We start from the raw sequence: 23,640 nt of genomic DNA, 5'->3' as shown, positions 1-23,640 counted from the left end.
CATGTTTGCAGATTCATTTTTGATTTTCATAAATATTGTTTAATTTGTATCTATGATTTATTAACAGAACAAATTACATCAGTGACCGATGGAGTAATGAAGCAATATATGCAAAATCAGAAGCAACTGAAATTTTGGAAATAAATATTCTTTGTGGATATCTACTGAAACATACCATAAGGGAATGGAAGAATCACAAAATACTCCTTTAAACCAAGAAATGTAACTAGCTACAACACTTACATCACACACAGTACAGTGGTATCTCGTCTCCACATGATTTCTACACTCATTACAGGTGTACACAAAGCTGTCTTTGCCCTGGTTATGAAATTCACACAGCATGGCCATCGTTGAGAATTTAGCGCCTCCTTAGTGAGGAGAACTCGTAATGCTTCTCTCGTGCCAAGGTGAGGAAGGCATCACGGCCATCCATTAAGTCGCAGGAGATGAAGCCATCAGGATCTACTATCTTGGTATCAGACCCTGGGGTGTCCGCCAGTCTAATTACAAAGAATACCTGTATTAGGAAACAGAAACAGGACAAATGTCAAGTAATTGTTGTCGGAAAAGCCAACACAAAGCGCATTAGTGGATATTCATACAAAGAGGTTTCTTGATTTTTTTATCTTCTTTGCCAGAAATTGTAAAATGAAAATCAATATGCGATATAAGTAGTAAAATCATGGCCAAACTTGGTGCTTCACGAGTACATCTTTTTTCATTCCGTAAACTGTCTATGTTTATGCAAGTCCATTTTACGTGAATCCACATCTCGCCCTATTGATGATTACGAGAACCTTTGCATTGGATTCTAGGCCTGCAATCAACACATTTATCATCTATCGACATCTATACATTTAAAAGAACATTTCTCACACTTATCCTTTGCTATCCCATTCTGCTACTTCCCAACTCTTCTTAATCCAATAGATCAACTCAAAATAAGTTGATCACATCAGACATGCATTTTGTAAAACTACTAGTATGTATGACGTACCTCTCTATGCTTTTCCATGGTGGCGTAGAGTTTCTGTGATAAGTCGTTGCCTTGCTGCGGGAAGTTTGTTTTCTTGTTGTTCTTCCTTATACTACTACTTTTGCTTTTGTTCTTCTTCTGAGCTTTCTTCTGTGCCTTTTTGTTTCCACTTCCTCCTGGGCTAACCTGCTATAAAAGTATAAACAAAATTTATTTTGATTAACAGATATATTTAAATCTGTGTGTGTGTAAATTTAGAAGACCATACCAGTAACTTTGAGTCTCACATAGTAAGCTATTGTTGATATCCTGAGCCTTAGTTAAACATCTTTCTTATTCTGTTGCATTAGCATTTCTTGAACAATTCAACTGTTAAGGATACGATACATGATTTACCGACAAGTGACTCATTTCGGAATGCGATCATGAATTTTTGAAGAAAAAAAAGTTTCCACAGGCTTCGTTGGGACTCGAACCAGCGATTCTAAACTTCCTTCGACACGCGTCTAGCGCTTTACCACTCGCCACCGTGGCAGTTGAGCGGATGAGTGTAATGATAAAAGATAAATCTCATAATGCCATCTTTAGCCTTTTGTTTACTATAAAAAGATGCGTTTTGTAAAGATAGATTAGCCGTTTATGCATTAATAGCACAAACGTTTGGGAAAGGTTTCAAACAAATAATAAAGACACTGATGTGATGACAAAATTGCGTAAGTCGGAATTATCTGCGTCGCAATGTTTTGTTTTGGTTTTAGGAATTTGACCTTAAAATTTACGACTTCATGACATTACCATTCGAAATCAACAAAAGATATTTCAACACTATATCATGTGTGGAGATTTTAAGCAAGATACATAAAAGCATCAACTCGGAAATTGTCCACTACTCGAACATGTACATTTGCTGTCTTTAAGGGGGGTCGATCTTTTGTGCGTTATTATAGAGGGCCAGGGGATTCACTCTATCATTAAAAAAATTATTTGAAGAAGTCAAAGAGCCCTAGGAATAAAACTGTAGTGTAATTCACGCCAGATACAATTTCTTTATACGACAAAAATTAATTTTTGTAATAGATTTTAAATTTAGCCTAAATCCGTAAATATGGTACCTCTCGTCCTTTTTTAGGTCAAGGCTATTTTTACCATTATGCAGCGAACCATTGTTGAAGCTATTTCACATACATGTACAAAACATTCTAGCGAAAGAATGAGGACATATAGTAGGGGGGTCACACATCAGCTAAATCTGGTCTTGCAAAGTGCAAATTGACTCAGATCTATGAATGCTAGTCATTTTTGATTAAGAAAAAATATTTATTTTATTCATTCCAGCACTCTTACTTGTTTTTTACATTGATAATCAATATGTGTAGATAAAAAAAAATGTTTGTTTTGGTAATTTGAGCCACTAATAAAATTTCCATGGTGGCTTTTCACAAGATAGGAATACGCATTCTATCAATACTGAATTACTGATATCATACATCGCAAGCAAATTTTGGAAAATCACTTTGGAAAATGAGATTTCCTACACTGTGCGTAAATGTGCAAGCTATTTCTAAGTTGTTATTTCTGGATAATGAGTAACACACCTTTTTTTTGATACCAATATCTAATTTCTACGATCAATTTCAAATTTTACCTTTTTTTTTTCCAAAACGTGTGCATTTTCCCATAGGAAATGTCTTCCAAGAGTGAAAATCTCATTTGGTCACTTTGGAAAATGGGATTTCCTACACTGTGCGAAATGTGCAAGCTATTTCTAAGTTGTTATTTCTGCATAATGAGTAACACATCTATTTTTTGATACCAATATCTTATTTCTGTGACGTTTGGAATGTTAAATAGCAAGCCAACAAAAACTTTGTTTTTTAAGGCATTTTCCCTAAAAACGTGTGCGTTTTCCCTAGGAAATGTCCCTTAATAAAAGTAAATATTAAGATTTTTTTCTTTTTTGGACTGCAATTTTCAAAATACTGTGATATACCCAATGTTTTTTTTTATTTTAGTGGTTCAACCTCAAGTCTCAGAGTTGGTTTAACATGAATATGGACATTAGAAATTCATATTTACAATCTGAGGGTGCCCAAAACTTGCTATTTTGCTCTGTGAAGCCACTTTTTCAGATATGCGATGGTTGCTCAATTTTGAGATTTTACCCATTTTGGAGGGCATTTCTCACAACATTTTGATATATCTGATGCTTCTTGTTATTTTAGTGGTACAACCTCAATGCTTATAGTTGATTTAACATGAATATGGACATTAGCAATTCATATTTATGATCTGAGGGTGTCCTAAACTTGCTATTTTGCTCTGTGATACCAATTTTTGGCATTATAACCATGCTTAATTTCAAGCTTTTTTGCATTTTCGGAGTGTATTTTTCACAAAATTTTGATCTATCTCATGCTTTTTAATAATTTTAGGGGTTCAACCTCAAGACATAGAGTTGATATTTGATAAAACCAGAGTCTGAATTGGATTGATATGTGAAATAAAGCATTTTTAAAATGCGATTTATCACTTTTGTCCGATATTTGCCTATTTTTGCAAGAATTTGGTCATTTATCGAATAACGCGTTTTTCAATCATATCTCGAAAACCGTTCATCGGATTTGAACCAAATAAAAAGTTTTCTCAGTTTCTGCACAAGATCTTTCAAATAAGCTAAGTTTAAAGAGTATTTAAAGACATCTTAATTTTAGTGTGACCCCCCTAATTACAGAATTGACTGGAAAACTTCAAATTTATACAGCACATTCATGTGCAAATACAAATATTCTATATTGTTCAAATTTACAAGATTCAATATTGAGATATTCAACCAACCTCTTCGCTTGTACTCGCTGCAGCTTTCTCAGCCGCCTTTTGTCTCTCTTCCTCCTCCTGGTCGAGTTCCTTGATGCTTTCCTCCAGCACATTGGGCCAGAAATCGCCTTCAAAGTATGGCAACTCGGTGGCACATTTCAAACCATCGTCCATTGATGATTTCAGGATGTCCTGCAGGGGAAAACATTATTTATGAACGTCAGTATGATGTCAAAAATGTTAATGTATTGAGCAAAGGGATTAACATACTGTTTCTGTCACTTGCCTGCTGGAGTGATTTGTATCGTCTCTTGCTTTAAAATACATGCTGATCTTTGTCACAATTGGGTTTGCTTCACTCTTCATATCTTTGTGTGAATTTGCCCTTTTACACAGTATTTTCAAGGTTGTTGATAATGACAGCTTCATACTGGGCATTTAGCTTGCTTTCTTCATGTCCATCAAATTGATGCATTACCATGGATCACTTGACTACAGACTTTCATTGTGTTATCCGTTATTCCTTCATTCATTTTGTTACTTTGAGGATTTGCATGTTCTCTATTTTATCCAGGGAGTGTACAAATAATAAGTGCAAATATTATGTACCAAAAAGGCACATTTATTTCCATTTTTCCTGAACAAAATTTACCTTATATTCTTCTACTACTTTGTCTGTCACTGCTTTGTCCAACATTTTCTTGTACCAATCCTGAAGTCTTTTCGGTTTGGGAATCTTCTGGTCAGGTGGGTGGCAATGGAAGATGTAATCATCACCCTCGCTGGGAGGGCAGGCCCAAATATGAGCCCAGTCATAACTGCAGCAATGAAAATAACAATTGATGTTTTAGTCATTAACCCTAACCTTACCCGCTTTTTTTTTGCTATCGGAAGGGGTAGAAGAAACGAAAAAGGAGAGAAGGTGAAGAAAGAAGTCACTTGGTACCCCGGGATTCGAACTCCGGACCCCTCGTATGCCACGCACACGATCACCGACATGCTACTGAGGTTAGGCTGCCCCGGGCAGCAATTACCGGGGTATATATGCCTTAGGCTGATTGCGTCATCAAGTCACGTGGAATGCATGCACACAGAGTGGTTTTAATAGTGAGCTTTAGTGAAACTTGGTTGGATTAGTGTTAAGCAATTTCACCATGTCATACATGTTTGTTGAAGTGAAGTCTCAAAAACATGGTAGGTTAGATTATTTTATTCCACAACAAATTTATACGTTGTAAATCCCTTGTATCCAAGACATCTGGGGCCGTTTCACAAAGACGTACTTCCATTTCATGTTTGACTAAATAGGTTCTTACATATGATAACGTCAAATGAAAGTTTGATCACACATCTTTTTTTAAATGGGCCCTGCATTGTTAAAGGATGTGTCCGAATCCAAATTAACATTTACAAAAAGCCAGGTTAATTAAGATTCAGTGAAACAATGTGTATCACAACAACAGAATAATCAAACACTGCAAATCCACATGTACTCACCCCAACATTTTGACATAATCAAGGTATCCTATGAGGATCTCGTGGTAGACTGCCGTTCGGAAAGCTCGAGGCTGGAAGAAGTGCACACTGTCTAAGTAGGAGATGTAGACTCGTTTGGAGTTGGGTTGAGGACAGTCACCCCCATACTCCTGAACATGCATGCCGAAGAAGCACACATCGGTGCCATCGATCTCCTCAAAGGCAAACAAAGCTTTTGCCCTGTAAGGGAAAGATTCTGGGAATTCGTCACCAAACCTGTGAAGAAGAATATGACGAGATCGACATTATGGAACAATTCAAAGCAAATTTAAAGTTAACCCAATATGATAACGCACCCCATATTTTGATAACCGCCTCAGAAAAACTGAATTTATCAACTCCTCATTACCAAGGTATATATTTGCCTGTTCAATTGTAAGTTGTTCATATCCAAAGAATAGTGAACAAATGTTTATGTGTTAAGCATGTTTTGTGTTTTCTCAATACCCATGAAGATGAATGATGCAATTGCTGAATCAGACTAACAATGCATTAGGCCAAAATAAAAAAAGATTTGTCTCAAAGCTTGCGCACGCATTTGTAAAATCGTCCGATTTGAAAAAAAGAAATGCAGATTTTTTTATTTATTTTTTAATTTTTTCCGGAAAAATTCGGCAAAAATCAGATTTTGTTTCTCAAAATACCATAAAAATACCAAGTTGGGAATAAAAAAATAAATTGCATTCCACATTTGTTTTCAAACCACTCGTGAGCTTCGTGACCTTTTTTTGCCTCTTGTGTCACCAATCAACATACAAACATTTCTATATTTTAAAGAACCCTTTCTCTGCTTTAAGAAGTAACTTGCCAGCTAATATCAGCGAGGAAATTCAGTATGAAACTGATATTTATTACGTTACCTGCTTCTCATGCCTGGTTTGGTTTCTACTGTTTTTTCTGAACTAGATAAGACCCGTATCGTCACCTCACCCGCACCAGCATTGCGATTTCTTAAGAATTTGTTCACTCTATTCTCTAAATGCGTTCCTAGCTTTGACGTTTGTAATTCTGTGGATTCATAGAACATACAATAAACAAAGGTTAAGTTTTACAAAATGTGATATAGCTGGGGTTAATTAAATCATCATTATGCCGTTACATCTTGCCAAGACAAAATGAAGAAGGTATTTAAAGAGCAATGCTTCCTCGCCAGTCTCTCAACACGCCCAAGCCGCGAAACACACCATCGCGTGGAAGAATGTTAAGGTGCTAGACCAGGACTCCAATTGGTTTAATCAAGGTGTAAGGGAAGCCATCAACATCAGACGCCACCCCAGTTCACTGAATAAGGACAAAGGCCGCAACCAGCTACCACCGGTCTATGAACCTGTTCTGTCACATGACATCGCCAGCTCGTCATGTGACATCCCAGATCAATAAACCAGTCACCATCAGTTTGAAAAAGACACAGAGTCTTCGTGTCGAAAGCTCACGTAAGTGAACAAATTTAGTTGTGTGTAACGGTTTAAACTCTACCAATATCATATGTATTTAAAGATGTTTTCCCACCTCTCTGGTGGCGAATTGGTCATCTTACTGCTCCCCCAAGGTTAACATGCTCACTGAAACAGTATTTTGTGAAGAACCAGTAGTACAGAGTGGGCATGAAAACATTCAAAATCACCATAAACTGAGGATGAGCCACCCACAAAGCTATAACTTAAGCACAAAGTGCATTGATATTGTCATTTCATGAATATTAATACTAGCCATAAGCTTCAACATCAAACATATTTTCTGACAATATCAAAAGCTATCTTCTAAGAACCACTGAACCAATTATTAGGTTTGTTTGTCCCCATTTTAATGCATTTGTCATGCTGGTTCCAAATATGGTCATAATACAATTATGAAATTTTTAAATTAAAAAAGAAAAGAAGAAAAGAAACTTGTCGTCTGCAGTCGAAACCTGCGTGGAGGGATCCAATACTGTTTATGAATCCATACCAATGTGGTATCTACATCAATATTGCTTAGATTGCTTTGGGACAATCTGTACGGCACAAATTTTACGCAGTGTCTCCAAAATTGATTGGGTCATAGTGTGTCACTTCCAATTCTATGGGTAATTGCAATTTGCCAGGCTCTCTCCTCCCTTTTTAATGCATTACACCTACAAAGGATAATTGAAAAAGATTCCTCACTAACAAATGATACAATACCCAAGCCTGAAATTAACTTAAACAGGAAGCCCCGCTTGGCCAGTTCGCCACAGAAGAACTGACTTACACCTGTCACTTTGATGACAGACAGAACAGAATTTACATGGATACATTTTAGCCTTGACTAATTCCCCAAGGAACTTGAACCAAAAGTGGGGCTTCCACTTTAATGATAAACAACAAGAAGTTGGATAACTTACTTTTTCCAGTAAATTTATTTTCCTTCTTTTTGATTCCTTTTGCTTTTCTACAGTAGTCACAAATGAATCTACAAAGAAAACAGAAAAGAATGTTATAATTAAGGTTCATTTAGTACAAAAAAGACACTAGCAAGCAATGTCTTGGCATGTAAAACAACATCTTGAAGATAGTATTTTTTACTGGAGTTTTTTTTCAGCATGATACAATAAATTAAAATCAAAAAGTGATCAATCACAAAAATGAATTTCAAGTGGAAAGCAAACAGTGCTATGATCGGTTTGCAAGTTGCTGCTTACAAAGGGGAAACACTTTCACTGTGCACCTATTTGCCTTTATAATAGCCGTGTAATTTATTTACAATACCTTGTTAAAACACCAAATATGTTGGCCTGTACTGAAAAAGGCAGTAAACACACCAAATATAACATATTTTTAAAAACATGTCTCATCTCAGTAAACTTTGTCCTAGTGCTTTGTTATGAATTCTATGATTTTCTTCAGGTTTGATACTTACCCTTCTGGCCAAATGGTCTCATTATGGACAACACAGATTTGATGTACCTTCCTCCCACACTCAAGGCAGTCTATAAATCTGTGAATGAAATCACAAAGTACTTGTTTAAGTATGACAACCTACGTTTTAGGCAACAAAATCATTGGAACTCCCGCATATTGCTCAAAGAAGACGGCTCTTTAGGCATTAAGTGGCTGTTGACAAAATACTATTATTGTGAAAGAGAAAATGATTATGACACTTCTAACTGAAAACCATTGATGGGTATGGCTGCTACCTGGCTTGAACTACATCAACATTTCAAAATATTCATGAGCAAATCATGCCACTTTATTGGTCCATCACAAATGACACAACCTGTTTCACTGTGCGATATTTCTGCCTATCTTCATGACTATCTCATTCCCATAACAAAAGTTCAGTGTAATAAAACAAATACTGTTTATATCGGGGAAATAGAGTAACTATATTCCCCTCACTACAGGCTATGAGCCTATCACCCCTCACCATCCGGAATCGGGGTGATAGGCACGTGGCCAGTACCAGGGGAAAAATAGTTTGCCGTATTTCCGCTCTAACCATGTAGCATTAGCAGTGTACTATCAAATAGAAGGTTCCAATTTGAAGATTTTACAATTCTGTGATGCATTGTTCAACAACTGTATATAGATACTTACGGTTCAGGATCAAGAGAGTCATTCTTCATTCTGGTAAAGGTTTCTTTCTTGATGGTCCTGTAAAATTTTTAACACTTGTGTTAAGACATCACTTATCTAACTGATCTGGTGGTAATAATGTATTCCAATGTATACTTTCATATTTTCTTACTTATCTCCAGGTTCTCCACAAGGCAACAAAAAATGCTTGAATATCCTCACTCGGACGACTCTAATTTGAAAATCTGGAAAAGTTTTCCCTGTACAAAAGAATAATGACCCAATTTTTGCAAAATGCAGAAAAAGATTTTGTCCTTGCTTTGAATTTTGACATCTTTTGTTTAAAGTGTTTAATCACATTGAGGGCGAGGACAGGCAAACATTTTTTCCAAGTTGGCCTTGCAGAGAAGACAGACCACACATATGTCACAAACATACCCAGTTTTACATCCTATCCCAATTAAGACTTACGTTAATCTTGCTTGGCTACTACTGACAGAAAATTGTGACTACGGCAAAAATCACAACAACAACAATAACAACATACATCTCAAAGCTGGCAAAGATTTTAAAATCCAATGAGTTTTTTTTTAAATATACAAAAACATAATTTAATCCCTCCCCATCTCAAAAATAATATAGAACTCAATTTTGCTAATTTTGTTTTTAATTTAGTAAAAAAATGTTTTAAAAACTGGCAACAGCTTTGAGATGTATACTATTTTCTTTTTTGGCCTAATCATCCCATACTGGTTGCACAACCTGAATTCCACACATTTGCAATACACATGGTAGATGTATAAACTCATCACAAGCTTCTTAACTCCCATCAGGGTTCATCATTTCATTAAATTTTTGATGTTGCAAATTGTTTTTATCCAAATATCATATCCTCAGCCTACTACAATAATTGCCCATGTCATTTTTTGTAATTTCAAGAACCAAGTACAAAATATGGTTCAAGCATGCATCAGTTACATATCACCCTAATTATTTGGGATTATTCCCTTTAAGTTGTATCATAATCATTTGTTCTTGTGCAAAGATTGGTGAATAAATTCATGTCAGAACCATTTCTTGTACTTTATTCTCAAAATTACAAAAAATGACTTCGGTAATTACTGTAGTAGGCTGATGATATACAACCTTAAAATACAAGAATCACAATGATGAGGGAAATGTGATGTAGTTCCCACAATTGAGTTGCAGGCCTTTGTGCAAGTATCTCCCATTTGTTTGCAAATGTGTTGGAATTAAGTTTCACTAAACTAAACCATATATCATAAATGTACAGTTTCTTTGCTGTGCTTCGAGCATAACAAGCACGTATGAGCCCGTGTTTGCATGTACAACAGCATTTCTTCACTATGGCTGTGTTGCATGTACATCATGCTCGGTGCACGCATTAGTCATCACAGCATGCATCAAAACTGTACATTTACGATACTGATTTTATGTACAGGACATACCCCCAGTCATGCAAGCAACAGTTAGTGTCGTCAGTTCTCATGGCCAAAATAGTTCCACGTACCAACTAGGCCCACAGAGTAACCACTTTTTTCCTTTTCTTTTAAAAAGTGCTATGCCATATTGCACATGCATATGCCATTGCAAAAAACAAATTTATGCCAAAAAATCTATCTGGATCTGTGACCATATTTGGATAGCAGCAACCCATGTTATTATTTCCATATATCCCTTGGCTTTCACACACACATAGGGTAAAATGGTTAAATAGCAACCCATGTTATTATTTCCATATATCCATTGGCTTTCACACACACATAGGGTAAAATGGTTAAATAGAATTATGATCCCCCCATTCATGTTCTATTTATTTATTATAATCTATTACCTCTTCTCTTTATGCCAAAGACTTCTCAATTTCACCAATTGTTGTTTTAATGTATTTGAAATGAACCAAATGATATTGTACGACAATAAATACCACCCACACACATGTAACGCAGCTTGTTGCATCATTTTAGTGTATGAGACTGACTAGCTAGTACTGTTTACATACAGGACAGTTGCATTTGTCGTACAAAAGTCTTGTGTTGCCCTGTTGATAAGTATGTGATGGGACTACAAATATTTAGATTCCTTAATTTGTCTCAAGGCTGGAAATAGTCACAGACCAGGAGCCACACAACATTGTGTCGCATTTTACGTCAAATTTGGAGCTTATTGATGAATATGCTGCAGCGAAAGCTTAATACTACACATGTACCATACAAAATAATGGTGCTTCCTTCATGTAAGCAGAAGTATACAAGAAAAGGATATATGATGCAAGAATCACAGATAAACAAAACTGAAAATGTTATCTAGCAAGATTGATGAAGGAAAGACCAAAACAGTGTATTCCTACCACAAAGTGTGTAGTACAAGGCAAGGCAATTCTAAAATATATAATGCTACTATTCTTAAGCCAGGTTTACAATCATGCCATTATCCCTGTTATATTTACCAGGAGTCGGCAGGTCTACCACCAGGCGCTTGTGGGAGTGCTCCCCGGCGCCCGACTATTTCCAGCCGGGGTGACCATACATCGATTTGACTGCTGGTTACAGAACCAATGAGTAAAAACAATATATGGTCAGACAGGGTTTTAACGGTTTATTTTTCTGAACATATACCAATTACTGGACAGGGCCAGTCTTAAATTTCTTGATGTTGAGGAAGTTACAAATGCAAAATAAACATGCTTTTAATAGCCTTGTCATTTGGGCCAAATTCGATGTACATTTTCAAGAAACAACAGTTTATTACTTTTTACCAATAAATCTATTAAAATACATTTGATGAGGAAATTCGTTAAAAAAAATCGATTCACAATTTTCCAAATTTTTTCCAATACTTTTGGGTAGAAAATATGTTTTACGCCGTGGAAATATCCTGGCTAATTTCAGACTGAAATACTGTAAAATAAAAATGGTCATGAAATATAGGTAAAAGTGGAATTAATATTCAGCCAATTTTTTCCTTAGATATACTGATCTATTGGCAAAAACAAAACACATTTTGTGACCTGCTCCCACAAAATCCGCCATTAAGTCTCCGCGACTTAATATTCATTTCATTGATTTGGTCGTTTCAAGATATTTCGGTCTAAGTTGATGTTTGCCGTGTACACAAATGTACCTGTACAAGCCAGTACTATTATCCTTGGTGAAGGACTCATTGTACCCCCATTCAGGATGTCAAAGATGTCAAACAAAGGACATCAACTTAGACACCAAATATCTTGAAACTACCGACTCAATGAAAAGAGTATAAAGTCATGGTGACTTGCAGCGGATTTCGTGGTAGCAGGTCACATTTTGAAACACTTGTTCTTGAAAATCGTACTTGATTTAAGAACCCATTTTCCACACAATGACTATCAAAAGCAACTTGATTTTGTGTTTATATCCTCCTCAATCACCCTGTCTTGTAAATATATATGTTCTGAAATTTAAAACCGTCAACTGTGATCTTATTATATAAAAGTTTCTGTGAATGCATCTTAAATAATTTCTGGGCCTATTTCATTTTCTACTCTGTTAATTAGTTACTGTTAAAATAGGTATACAATATGAAGCAATGGTGATGAGATGCAGATTCAGATTCTTTACATGCCTGCAACCTTTTAATCATCCCCTCATCTATGAAGTCAGTAATTAAATAATGTCTCTATTTCTTTAACAACACCCAACGCCCCTGCTGACTTAATGTTCTATAACAAGCATGTTTTAGATGAATGATTCCATAAATATATAGTGACTTGGTATGTGATTTATCTAAAGATTATTTTTATCATTAAGTATTTATAAAGGTGTAAAAAATGTATAGATACTTACGTTTGTGATTGCATGGGATCATCGCCTAACGTGACTGATTCGCCTTCTATTTCATTGAAGCACTTCTCACAAAAGTGGTACCTGTCACAAACAAGGCCGATATTTCGTTTACTACGAAGTTGGGCCACAGTTAAAAATAATGGAGGGAAAACAACACAGGCATGACAAGAGGGGTGGTGATGGAATTTGTGATGGAGAAGGGAAAGTATATGATTGGGAGCACCAAACCACATCGAATATACACAAAACAAGAGCACACGATGCAAACATACAGGGAAAAAATGAAACGGGTTCATATTAGCAAGCTAGCAGTGAGTTTGATAAATACAAAGTGAGTTCTATGTTAATGTACATGTGCAGTAGAGAGGTTATCTATTGGTTACAAATGCTCCCAGATGTGAGATTCTAAGAAGCAGAGCTCAACACAAATGTGGGTTAACTTAAAGGGTGTTTTGCATCTAAATTTCACAACATAGCCCTGTGACAAAATAATATTTGTCAATGGTAAAAAGTACACACAAGGGTTATTTTTCATAGATTCTCTTCAATAGCCTTTGTAATCAAAAAAGTACTTTGACCCCTGCTAGAAAGCAAGTAAGTAGTCACATATTGAAATGATTTCATTTACTGCAAGGGGTATGGCTCAAAAGCAGTTAGTGTTATTGTGTACACCACCGTGACACAATTACTTGAGCAGACAGGATTTGGGACCAAATGATTATAAGAATGAAGAGTGTTCTGACTATTTGCGACACTACTCCTGAATGAATGGGCGAATCCAGCTTAAGTCCACACTCCCACTGTGGAAGATTTTGGAAATATCTTCACCAGAGTATGAATTTCCAATGCAATTAGCACATTAACCAACTCTTATTTGAAATTCGCATTCCCAATCTGGGCAAGATGCAGATTGAATCTTTATCAGAGGGTGTATGAAATTCAAATCCAGCTGCAAAATGTGTTCATTCTATTTGAAAAAGACATACTCCTCCTGTGTAAGATATTTTTGACATTTCCACATGGGTAGTGTGGATTTAAATGGAAAAGACTATGAGTAGAATAGTATGTGATCTGACATGGGCACCATCCACCATGTAGCATGACTTAATTTTCTCTCAAAAGAAAATGAATGTTTTGATAAAAATAAAATAATGAAGCAGAGCATTGACAATCAGTAATGATCATTTATCTAGATAATTGATTGTAAAAAACACAGTTATAATTAATGATACAGGGCTTAAAACAATAGTGTGACAGTATGTTCACATGACTTGAGAGTCCATTCAAAACACAAGCACATACTCATACACACACATACGTGTGAAAATACATGCACACTTGCCAAAGCACCAGCAAAGTGCTGGAAGTCGGAACATTACATTAGAACTTAAGATGCCATTAGGTGCAACCATTTATTCCACAATTTCTAGCAGGATGAACCAACAAAAGAACACTAACAATATGCGATTGAAAACTGAGCTAGCAATGCTGTCACAACAGACACTGTTTAAGCACTTTTACAAGTCATTGCAATACCATGCACTATGTTTTCCTTTTATTAATTGTAACTCTTGATCTGCTTGTGTTGGTTCACTTTGGAGATGGCTATTGCACACACAAATCAATAAATACAATACAACCAAGCCTTTGCATGCACAGTAATTAAAATATAGAACAAGATCTGGCAGACAAAGATAAAAACCATGCAATTGAAACAGGGCTTATAATTTGAGAATCTGATAGGACAAATGGGCTTTTCTAGTTGAATTCATACACAACTATGGAAGATGTGACATTAATCTCTCACGCAAGGGGGTAGATTCAAGTGGAGTCGCCCGTTCAGGTAACCCCATTTGAAATTCACACTTCCTGTATAATGGATGACATAAGGGGCTGTATGAATTTCAACTGGAATAGCCCAATATGGAAATTAAGTTTTGTGAATGGTTAGTAGTACAGCTGCATTTAATAATGGGATACCATTCTAGAATCCAGTGACTTTAATTGGTCATAATTGCAGAGTTTGTCAGCATAAATCACATCTCTGATATATTTATGGCATTTTAAATTAACATTATATTGTCCTTGTTTATCATTACACCAGTTGCAGCTGCACAATATTCTATCTTTGGCAACTGTGGGTGAAAAGGTCATGCCAAGATACCCAAGGCTGACAACCTCTATTATTGTATTTTTATTTATTGTGTACCAAAGAGTTTTTGCTCCAGAATAAAAGTTCCCACATCACATGCATTCTGACGATGTTATTATTGACAGTTATTTGGGGAGTGCTGACATTGTAACAATCTCAAATAACAAAACGGTTAAGGAAACATCACTGTGAACAATACAGGTGCAATTTCAAAGCTATACACAGAGCACATAATTATAACATATCACAAATTATATTAGGTGGTAGATCATATCACTAGGTAATATTTATCTACTGGTATGAAGCTCCAAACCTTCATCAGTATTCATTCAGAATTTTGCCCAGTTCTTTATCCACAGTACTGTCATCTTCACAGAATAGTCAACTGCAGATCCGTCGGATAACGCTTTTTCAATGGGAAATGAACTTTGCTGCTTGGATGATGTCACGATGAGGTTAGCATTATTCTGTGTTGAAAAGCGTGTTCCGACGGATCTGTACTCGACCAGTCTCTCATCCCAAGGAAAGGGGTATTCCAGTTGAAATCCATACACCCCTATGGAATACATTATTTTAGTCTCCCACACAGGGGGTGTAGATTTCAAACGGGTCAACCATTCAGGTATTCCCATTTGCAACTCACACTCCCTGTGTGGAAGATTAAGCCCATGACTTACACAAGGGGGTATATGGATTTGAATTGGTTAAAGTTCAATTGCATCCAACATATTTTGATGATGATGTTTATCTCTGCATTTCAATGCTACTGCAAATGCAAACTTTCCTTACCTATTTTGGTAACTCCAGTAAGGAGCATCTCTAGGGATTGTACACAGCTGTTTGCCATAGCAACACAGCACTTGTGGGTGAAAAACATACTGAAAGAGAAAGAGGAAGTGTAAGTCAACATTAAACATCAAGTATGATGCTTCACGTATGGTCAGGGCTAATACACTCGCATGTAATCCATCTATAACCTTCATCATTCTCTGCTTGCAAGTGTCATTTTTTTCTGGATTTCATGAAATGCAGTAAATTGCTCCAATAAACAAAATGCACATGGCCTACAGGGAACAAACTTTTTTTTTTAGCCTTAAATGGATCATTTTAGCAAAACAGTATTCAATGGTGAATGAATACACCCCATGGGATTCCCAATCACAGCAAACAGGTGCCACTTAGAATTAAAAACCAGCAATTTTCTAAAAGTTTGCATCCCAGGTTTTTCCAGCATTGTTGGTCACTAACCTTTCTTCCACAGCAATATTGCAACATTTGCATCACAGGATCGATCTCTGCCTCGAAAACCTCTGCTAATTTTGTACAGTATTTGTAGACTCTCGACGTCTTACGGTTATACAGCCACGCATTGTCAAACATCATCCACACATCATCAACATACTGCCAGGGGTCTGTGTACTGTCCTGTGTCTAGTCTACGCTTTATTGTTGATAGGTCCATAGGTGTCTTTACTATATCAAAATAATCCTGTTGAGGGAATGGGAATGTAGTAATTATTATTTGTTAATAATGTATCATGAATTTTCCTGCACAAAATTGTCATATTCATACTCAACTTGTGCCCCACATTTGAAAGAAAACATTCAGATGAAAATCGAACTTGCCCATTCCTTCCTCTATGTATGTGCGCTAATGTTACAATATTTTCCAAATTTTTGTTCACGCCGTCTAAACAAGTCATAACGACTGCATTAAATTTTAAATTTTACTGTAAAAGCTTTCTTCTGATACCAAAAAATATTGGCTTTGATGGAGGATGAGGCTGTCAATATGTCAATCTTGCTGCAAAGTGAAAGTAGCTCTTGCCTTCTTTCTAGACTTTAGGTCAAACAAATTTATTGCCAATATCAATCACTTAGAATGTAATTTTGGATGTACCATCAACCACCAAAACTCCTAGAAAAGTAAGTTTGACTTACAGGAATCTGCAACATCTTGGGATCTACGGGTTGTTGGAACGGTAACGACTCGGGATTCTGTCGGTACAGTTTTTCCAAGGTGGGCATCAAGGCTTGCCTCAGCTCATCTGGTTTGAATACTGTAAGAGTCAAACATCAGTAAAAGTTAGAATGGGTTAATATCTACAACATCCGTTTTTCAGTATATACGGACATTAAAAATTTGTCCAAACCATGTGCCACATTACAAACAAGTGTTTGGTGTCTTGATTCCTAGTCAAATAGCACAATGGCTACAGTGCAAATTGGAAACTCACTTATAACAAATCTTTACTCTTCATGAATTATACTCGTTACTTTCTATTCTGTGCATCAGAAGCATAAATCACTGTTGAGTTCAACTCCGGTGGATAGTCTTGACACTTGAATGCCCATTCAGTAATTTGATGAACCAGAACACTTCAAATTCATCAAAATTCTGCTTCTTTAATTTTTGGTACAAGCACAGATGTGCTAGTGAAGCCAACAAATGTCAAATGTGAAAGCAAGCTGATACAAGACAAGATCACACATCAAAATGAAGATGGGACAAAAGTGTGTTTGTATGGTGCAATTCTGGCTTACCCTGCGCACCGTGTGTTTTTAATACAATTCTAGTTTACCCTGTGTACCCTTTTATTAGGGTTAGGGTTATACTCGTGTGCAGGGTATACTAGAATTATTCTGTTTGTACTTTGTACTTTAATTATACTCAGTACAAGATACCTACCTTTCTTTGACCTGGGTTTCTGCTTGCCGGCGGTAGATGCTGCACTTGCAGGCGGCCTACTCGGAGGCTTCATATCAGGTTTATTATTTGCACCAGTCCCATTACTAGGTTTTTTCCCATGACCCGCAGCAGCACCACTTGCTGCCCCTCCTCCTTTAGCAGCTATATTAGGTTCTGGCTTGACTGTACTCCCATTGGATTCAGTCTTGATAACTTTGCCGCCGACATCCATCGGCTCTTGCTTGACTTCCAGAGGGCCGTTAGTGGCTTCTGACTTGCAGTTGCCTTTTCCTTTTCCTATCGATCCTCCTCCTTTTCCTCCTGTGTAACTTTCCTGTGATGCGCTACCTGAATTGAGCTGCGAGTTGGGGGTTGGTATTGATAACTCTTCTTTGATTTGAGGTTTCTGACTGCCAGGCTGTTATGGTGATAAATTAAACAACACAAGGCTAAATATATGTTTACTTCAAACGATAAAAAAAGCTTGGTAAAAAAAAACCCAAGAAGGCACAGCATATTATTTGATGTTTTGTGTTTGCAAGTGCATGTATAATGCACATTACGTTCTACTTGATTATACATGCAGAAAGCATTAATGAATTTTACACGCACTGGCAGCAAAAGACTATTTATATCTGCCCTCTTACGCGCAGTAACCAAATGAAACACACAGTATTTGCACAACAGACACTATTAGGTTCACTTCCTATTTGTTTACAAAACAACGTTATGCAGTAGCTCTAACACCTTCCACTTTCATAATTATGCACTTTGTGTACATGTGCATTGCTCATTTGAACTACTGCAATATAAAAAAAAAGCAATGAAAATTAGTAAAGCAACTCTGTTTAATTAGTTTACCTTTCCAAACCCTGCTGTGGTGTTACTAGGTTGACTGGCTTGCGTGGTGGTCATTGTTACAGTTGTTGTGGCCATTGTCATTGTCGCGGACGCAACTGCCGCAGCCGCTTGCTGCTGTTCTTGTGAGGCCTTTGCTGCAGCTGCTGCAGCCGCCGCTGCTGCAGCAGCAGCGGCTGCACTTGCTGTTGTTGTTGCTTGGCTAGTGGTGGTTGTGGTGACAGCCGCAGATGACTGAAAGTACACAGACACAAACTATGTGTTAGTATAGTGCATGGATAATTCACCAGCAAAGTTAATTGTTTACGATCAATACATACTGGTATACTACCTTTATTCATAGGGGTGTCACCTTGGTCTGGGGCGGACATTTTAAAAATGAATTTAGAAGAGCAGCAACGATATCACTTGCATCACATTCCAGATGTTAAATCTACATCATATGCAAAATTTGAGGAAATTCGCATGACGAGTCCGTTTTATTTTAGGGCCATTTGTCTATAACTGGTCTTTACATGTAGCCCTATGGAGAGAGTGCCCGTTGAGGGCGCTTATAACCCCATTTTAGGAACAAAATGTGATTTAAAAAAACGGACTTGTCTGAATTTTCTAAAATTTTCAGAGTATGTAGTATGAACATGTAGAAATATAATCAAGTAGTTGCCCTACCTGCTCTCCTCCGAAAAAATAAAAAGTCCTATACCTCAATGATAATGAAACGTACGCTTGCACATACCTATTCCCATTTTTAATTCTTTTGCACAAAGTCTTGCTGTAATATATATCATAAAACTTTGTGACACATCTGACACAAGTAATTATATACGTTATGCACCAGCAGCTCCTAAATTGAAACCTAGTTAAAGCGTTTCTCAATATTCTTGGGTGTAATAAGCCATGTGCTTTTGAAAATTATCATTCATACCTGCGAACTAAGAGCAGTAGACTGCAATCCCGCCTGAGAGCTGGGTGGTGCTGGCATCTGAGCGGCTGGTTGCTGACCAATCCCCGAGGCAAGAGATGTCGTCGATGCCGTGCTGACAGGTAGTTTATTAGGTCCTGCAGCAGCAGCAGTGCTACTTGGTGGAGGTGGGAAACTGGCAAATGGGTTAGTGTTGGCCTGCGTTGTATTCTGTGTTGTTGCCACTGCCGCCGTCGTTGTTGTTGGTAGCTGCGGTGTTGGTATTGTCCCTGGATGGCTGGTGGGCAGAGGCCCATCTGTTGATAACATCATAAAAGATATTATTATAGCAATGATGTGATATGAGGCAGCAACTTGTAGCGACATACAACTTGCTATGCTGCAATACAAACCTGGATTATTAATAGCAAAGGTTAATATAATCATTGATTCATCTCCTCTGACATAGTACAGATAGAGCCTTGGCAACCATCAAAAACAATTCATGATGATTGATGAAACATATATAATTCACTTGCAATTGTGTTCTTCAGCCTCTACCATATCAGTTAACGTTTATTGCGTTAACAACTGAAACTACAGTTTGCCCACTCTGAAGTACAAAGTGACAATGCGTGCGTATACAGCGCGTAAACAGTGCGCAGTGCTGCGCCTCTGCTGCAGGTATGCGTGCCTTCAAAGTCGGCACAATGTGTGCGTCCGCGTCGGTACTTTGTACTTCAGAGTGGACTGACTGTAGTCTCTTGTGCTAATTAATCACTGCATGTTTCTATATAATACCACATGAAAACTCACTTGTGGTGGGCATTCGTATGGACCCTGCTGGTGACTGCTGCATCAATTGCGCTGCCACACTTGGCACAGACATTGGCATGTTGGGTAAGCTGGGTAATGCATTCGCATCGCCTGGACCGGGTTTCTGGTCGTGAATCCTCTTTTGACGTTTTTCTTCAAGTTCCTTTTGGATTTTGTAGATTTTCTCAGCAAGAAGATGGTAATATTCCTCCTGTAATGTAGAGATGTGGTTATAAAAATCATATTTTTGACATTATTCTTAATCATACATCAAGATTTCACCCACATATTTTTTATCACTGCTTGCAACTTATGAAACTAAGACTGTACTTGATGCTAAAATGGTTTATATCCACAGCGGTCAGCGAATTCTTGTAAAGTCTGCCACGGCTTGTGGGTTTATGCCTTATGCCTATGCATATAATTTGGTTCACCTTAAGTTCGGTAGTGACAAATTAATCACACAGAGCGTACACTTACGCTGCGGGAGTGCTTTGTCGGCACGCTTGCAGCGCAACTGCGAAAAAGCATTGACGTCACTACCAAACTTGAAGTGAACCAAATTATAGCACACTGATGCTCTGGTGTTTTGGTAGGGTTTTTGTAAGTTGGTGACAACAAAAACCCTAAAATACTAACATACTGAAAATCTGAATTTTCTTATACTTATCACCCACCTTTTCCGCATAAACAATGCACTATTTATAATAAAATTATCTTATCCACAACAAATAATTACAACAGTACCAGTTACTTTGGTACAATGATTTCAGTTGGCTGCAATACAAATTTTCCACAAATTTTAGCAATAACATGACCAATGCCGTTATCAAGCACATACATGTAACACATACAATTTGCGAGTTGATATCGGTGAAAACTTACCCTACTACTAGCTTGTTCATACATGTCCTTCTCCACCTTACGGGCATACGCAACCAGGTTGCCCATGCGTCTGTCTCTCATGGCCGTTGGATCCGGTGAGGGGAATATTGCTTGCACACTGGAACAGAGAGTGCGAACACTTGGTGTTAAAAAGTGCAGTTCATCAGTGATTCACTGCACTATTTTGATACGACGCTGGGTTGGAACTTGTTCAATGTGGCACATTCATGCACGGATTAACAAGAGCATCAATGGTGCTGCAGCTTACTATGCTATATCAAACCACATTCTGCGGGCAGGTTTTGAGCAAATCACATTCCTTATGCTAGAAACTAACGTGTGTATCAACTGGATTCAATTACCAGGTTCCTTGGCAAGGGTAAGCAGCCTTCCTTTTTCAGCTTAGGTATGCTCTTTCTACACAGTTTTGAGGCGTTGGTTAATAATTTTCAGGCTAAGATTGGTTAAATGTTTTCAATCAGCAATTTTTAAGCAGAGGTGCTTGGGAGTTTTGTTGACATTCTGAACCTACACAAGTAGGTCTAGCACAAAGTTGATGGGGCAAGTGCAATGAATATTAGACTCGGATTTTCCGGGAGCCTGTTTTGAAAGTTAATGGTTATCCCAAGCAAATATTCTTTTATGGATGGGCTCGTATCCAAATTGCAATTTGCAGGAGATGATTATTTATCCGACTTGGCAGTTTGTCAATATGTGAAAGGGCTTTTTTCTTCCATAACTTCCAAAAGTACTTATTTTTGCAAACCCCAAAGGTACTGAATTCTCATGTTTTATTTTGCCGTGCTATGCATAGTAAGCTGGACTCAAGCGTCATACTCAATCTTGGGTTATAAAGCGTATTAGGCTGTGAATTATCACAAATACATGCATTTCAATCACTGTAAATCTTTATTTTCAAACAGTTTATACCCAAAGAGTACGGTCTCAAAATTGCACCACGTACAACACTACTATTAATCTTGGTTTGTCAAACATGGCGGGCAAATAGTGTAACTCTGGCATTCATTGGCTAGAGCCCAAACGCGAACAATCATTAAGCTTGAGCATTATATGTCACAAGGTCTGCACATATGTATTTTATGTACGCATTAGTGGCACAGTGTTCATAAACTACAATCATATTTTACCGGGCGCATGGCAAAATAATCCGCAGGTACACTATTTTCCCTCTATGAGCAACAATTAAACATGGCAGCAGAGTCGGTACTCTTTGGTTTTACCTCATTGTAATATTCTAAATGTTACACATAAATTGGTTCTTCTAAGATTGTCTACTCCACATTACTTGAGACAATTTAGATTTTGTGCAGGTTTTGAGTGGTTATGGGAGAAAATCGATATATGGCACCTTCAACCTACAAATTGTAACTGAACTAGCACCAATTTGTGGAACAAATTTCTTTATTGATGAACAATTTTCGTACCATCTCCTCCCTTCCTGATACCTATTTTATGAAAGTCAGCTTTTTATCACATTTGTCGTTATGCTTGTAATTTCCATGTGACTTGTGTGCTTACATCTACACTTTCATATTCCCATGCATTTAGTCCCACTCCATACACACTTTTCTCTTACAAACGGTATTAAAATAAACATTGTTCACACATTTTGAATCTCCTTCTAACTTGGTAGAGCTGAAAACATGAAAATTCCTAGTTTTTTACGGCACATGCAGTTCATCTTGGTTAGCAGAGAGCTGTGGTTGGGCACTCACACATAGGCAATGTCACATGCTTTCAAACATATTAATACACTCAGGCAAAGATTTACTCGCAATTCTGTAACTTACAGTTTATAAACTAGGTGGTTCCTCAAATCCTGGGTCACATACTGATGCCACGGCTGTGCCGGGCCGGTGGCAGGCACCGCCATTCCAGGTAGGCCACCTGGCATTGATCCACCTGTCAAGCTGGACAAGTTGGGCAGGCCACTAAGCCCACTGGTATCTAGGTTGCCCGATGAGTTTAGACCTGTTGTCATATTGGTGCCATTACCTCTACCTATTGTTCAGGAAAAATAATGGAGATAAACCCATCAATGACAATCACATCACAAAGAAAAAACAACTTAATCAAGAAAATTGAGATCCAAGCCCACATTGTGTATTTACAAGAGCAATTGCAACAAGATGATTACACATACACACAAACTGACATACATGACAAAGCCAGGAGGATAAATCACTTAACCAATAAGGCTTTCACGTGTAAAATAATTTTGTGTATGGAAAGCGCTTGCTCAGTAAATGACATGAGATTTTCATTTCAAATAGAACGCATCTTTTAAACAATAACCGAAGCAAGCGTCTCTCTGTTAAAAGATGTTCCTCGCACCACTTTTTAGAATTGAAATGATTTTTATTGGCAAATTACAGAGTCTCAACACAGAGTGCCAGGCAAACAAGTGGTTAAGTGCAGTTGGTCTTGTAACCACACAGTGTGTAGCTGCCACCTTACAAAATTACATTGACAATATAAAATTGTAAGAGAGAGTGATTTTACAAAATAGAAATGAACAGATCCACAAAAAGATAAATTGAGTGCATAGAGATACAGTTTGTTTTAATGTGACTAGTTTTGAATGTTAGGCCATTACATCTTATTGCGGGCTGCTA

General features: G+C 37.3%; 1 protein-coding gene across 1 annotated transcript in view; it reads right to left on the bottom strand.

The window, feature by feature from the left end:
* LOC140160976 (CREB-binding protein-like) overlaps positions 1-23,640 on the bottom strand; it is a 50,399-nt gene that overhangs the window by 3,859 nt on the left and 22,900 nt on the right. The window contains 21 exon segments of the mRNA XM_072184332.1: positions 244-366; positions 368-520; positions 1,001-1,168; positions 3,815-3,985; positions 4,446-4,611; positions 5,291-5,545; positions 6,190-6,337; positions 7,692-7,759; positions 8,207-8,284; positions 8,884-8,940; positions 11,333-11,425; positions 12,705-12,815; positions 15,646-15,734; positions 16,105-16,344; positions 16,797-16,915; positions 17,545-17,962; positions 18,406-18,636; positions 19,328-19,620; positions 20,120-20,330; positions 21,005-21,122; positions 22,816-23,026. Coding sequence (XP_072040433.1) covers positions 244-366; positions 368-520; positions 1,001-1,168; positions 3,815-3,985; positions 4,446-4,611; positions 5,291-5,545; positions 6,190-6,337; positions 7,692-7,759; positions 8,207-8,284; positions 8,884-8,940; positions 11,333-11,425; positions 12,705-12,815; positions 15,646-15,734; positions 16,105-16,344; positions 16,797-16,915; positions 17,545-17,962; positions 18,406-18,636; positions 19,328-19,620; positions 20,120-20,330; positions 21,005-21,122; positions 22,816-23,026 — 3,521 coding nt within the window.

The sequence above is a fragment of the Amphiura filiformis genome, chromosome 9 (genome assembly GCF_039555335.1).
Source record: "Amphiura filiformis chromosome 9, Afil_fr2py, whole genome shotgun sequence".
In the NCBI taxonomy this organism is placed as follows: Eukaryota; Metazoa; Echinodermata; class Ophiuroidea; order Amphilepidida; family Amphiuridae; genus Amphiura; species Amphiura filiformis.
This window is presented reverse-complemented; position numbering and strand designations above follow the sequence as displayed.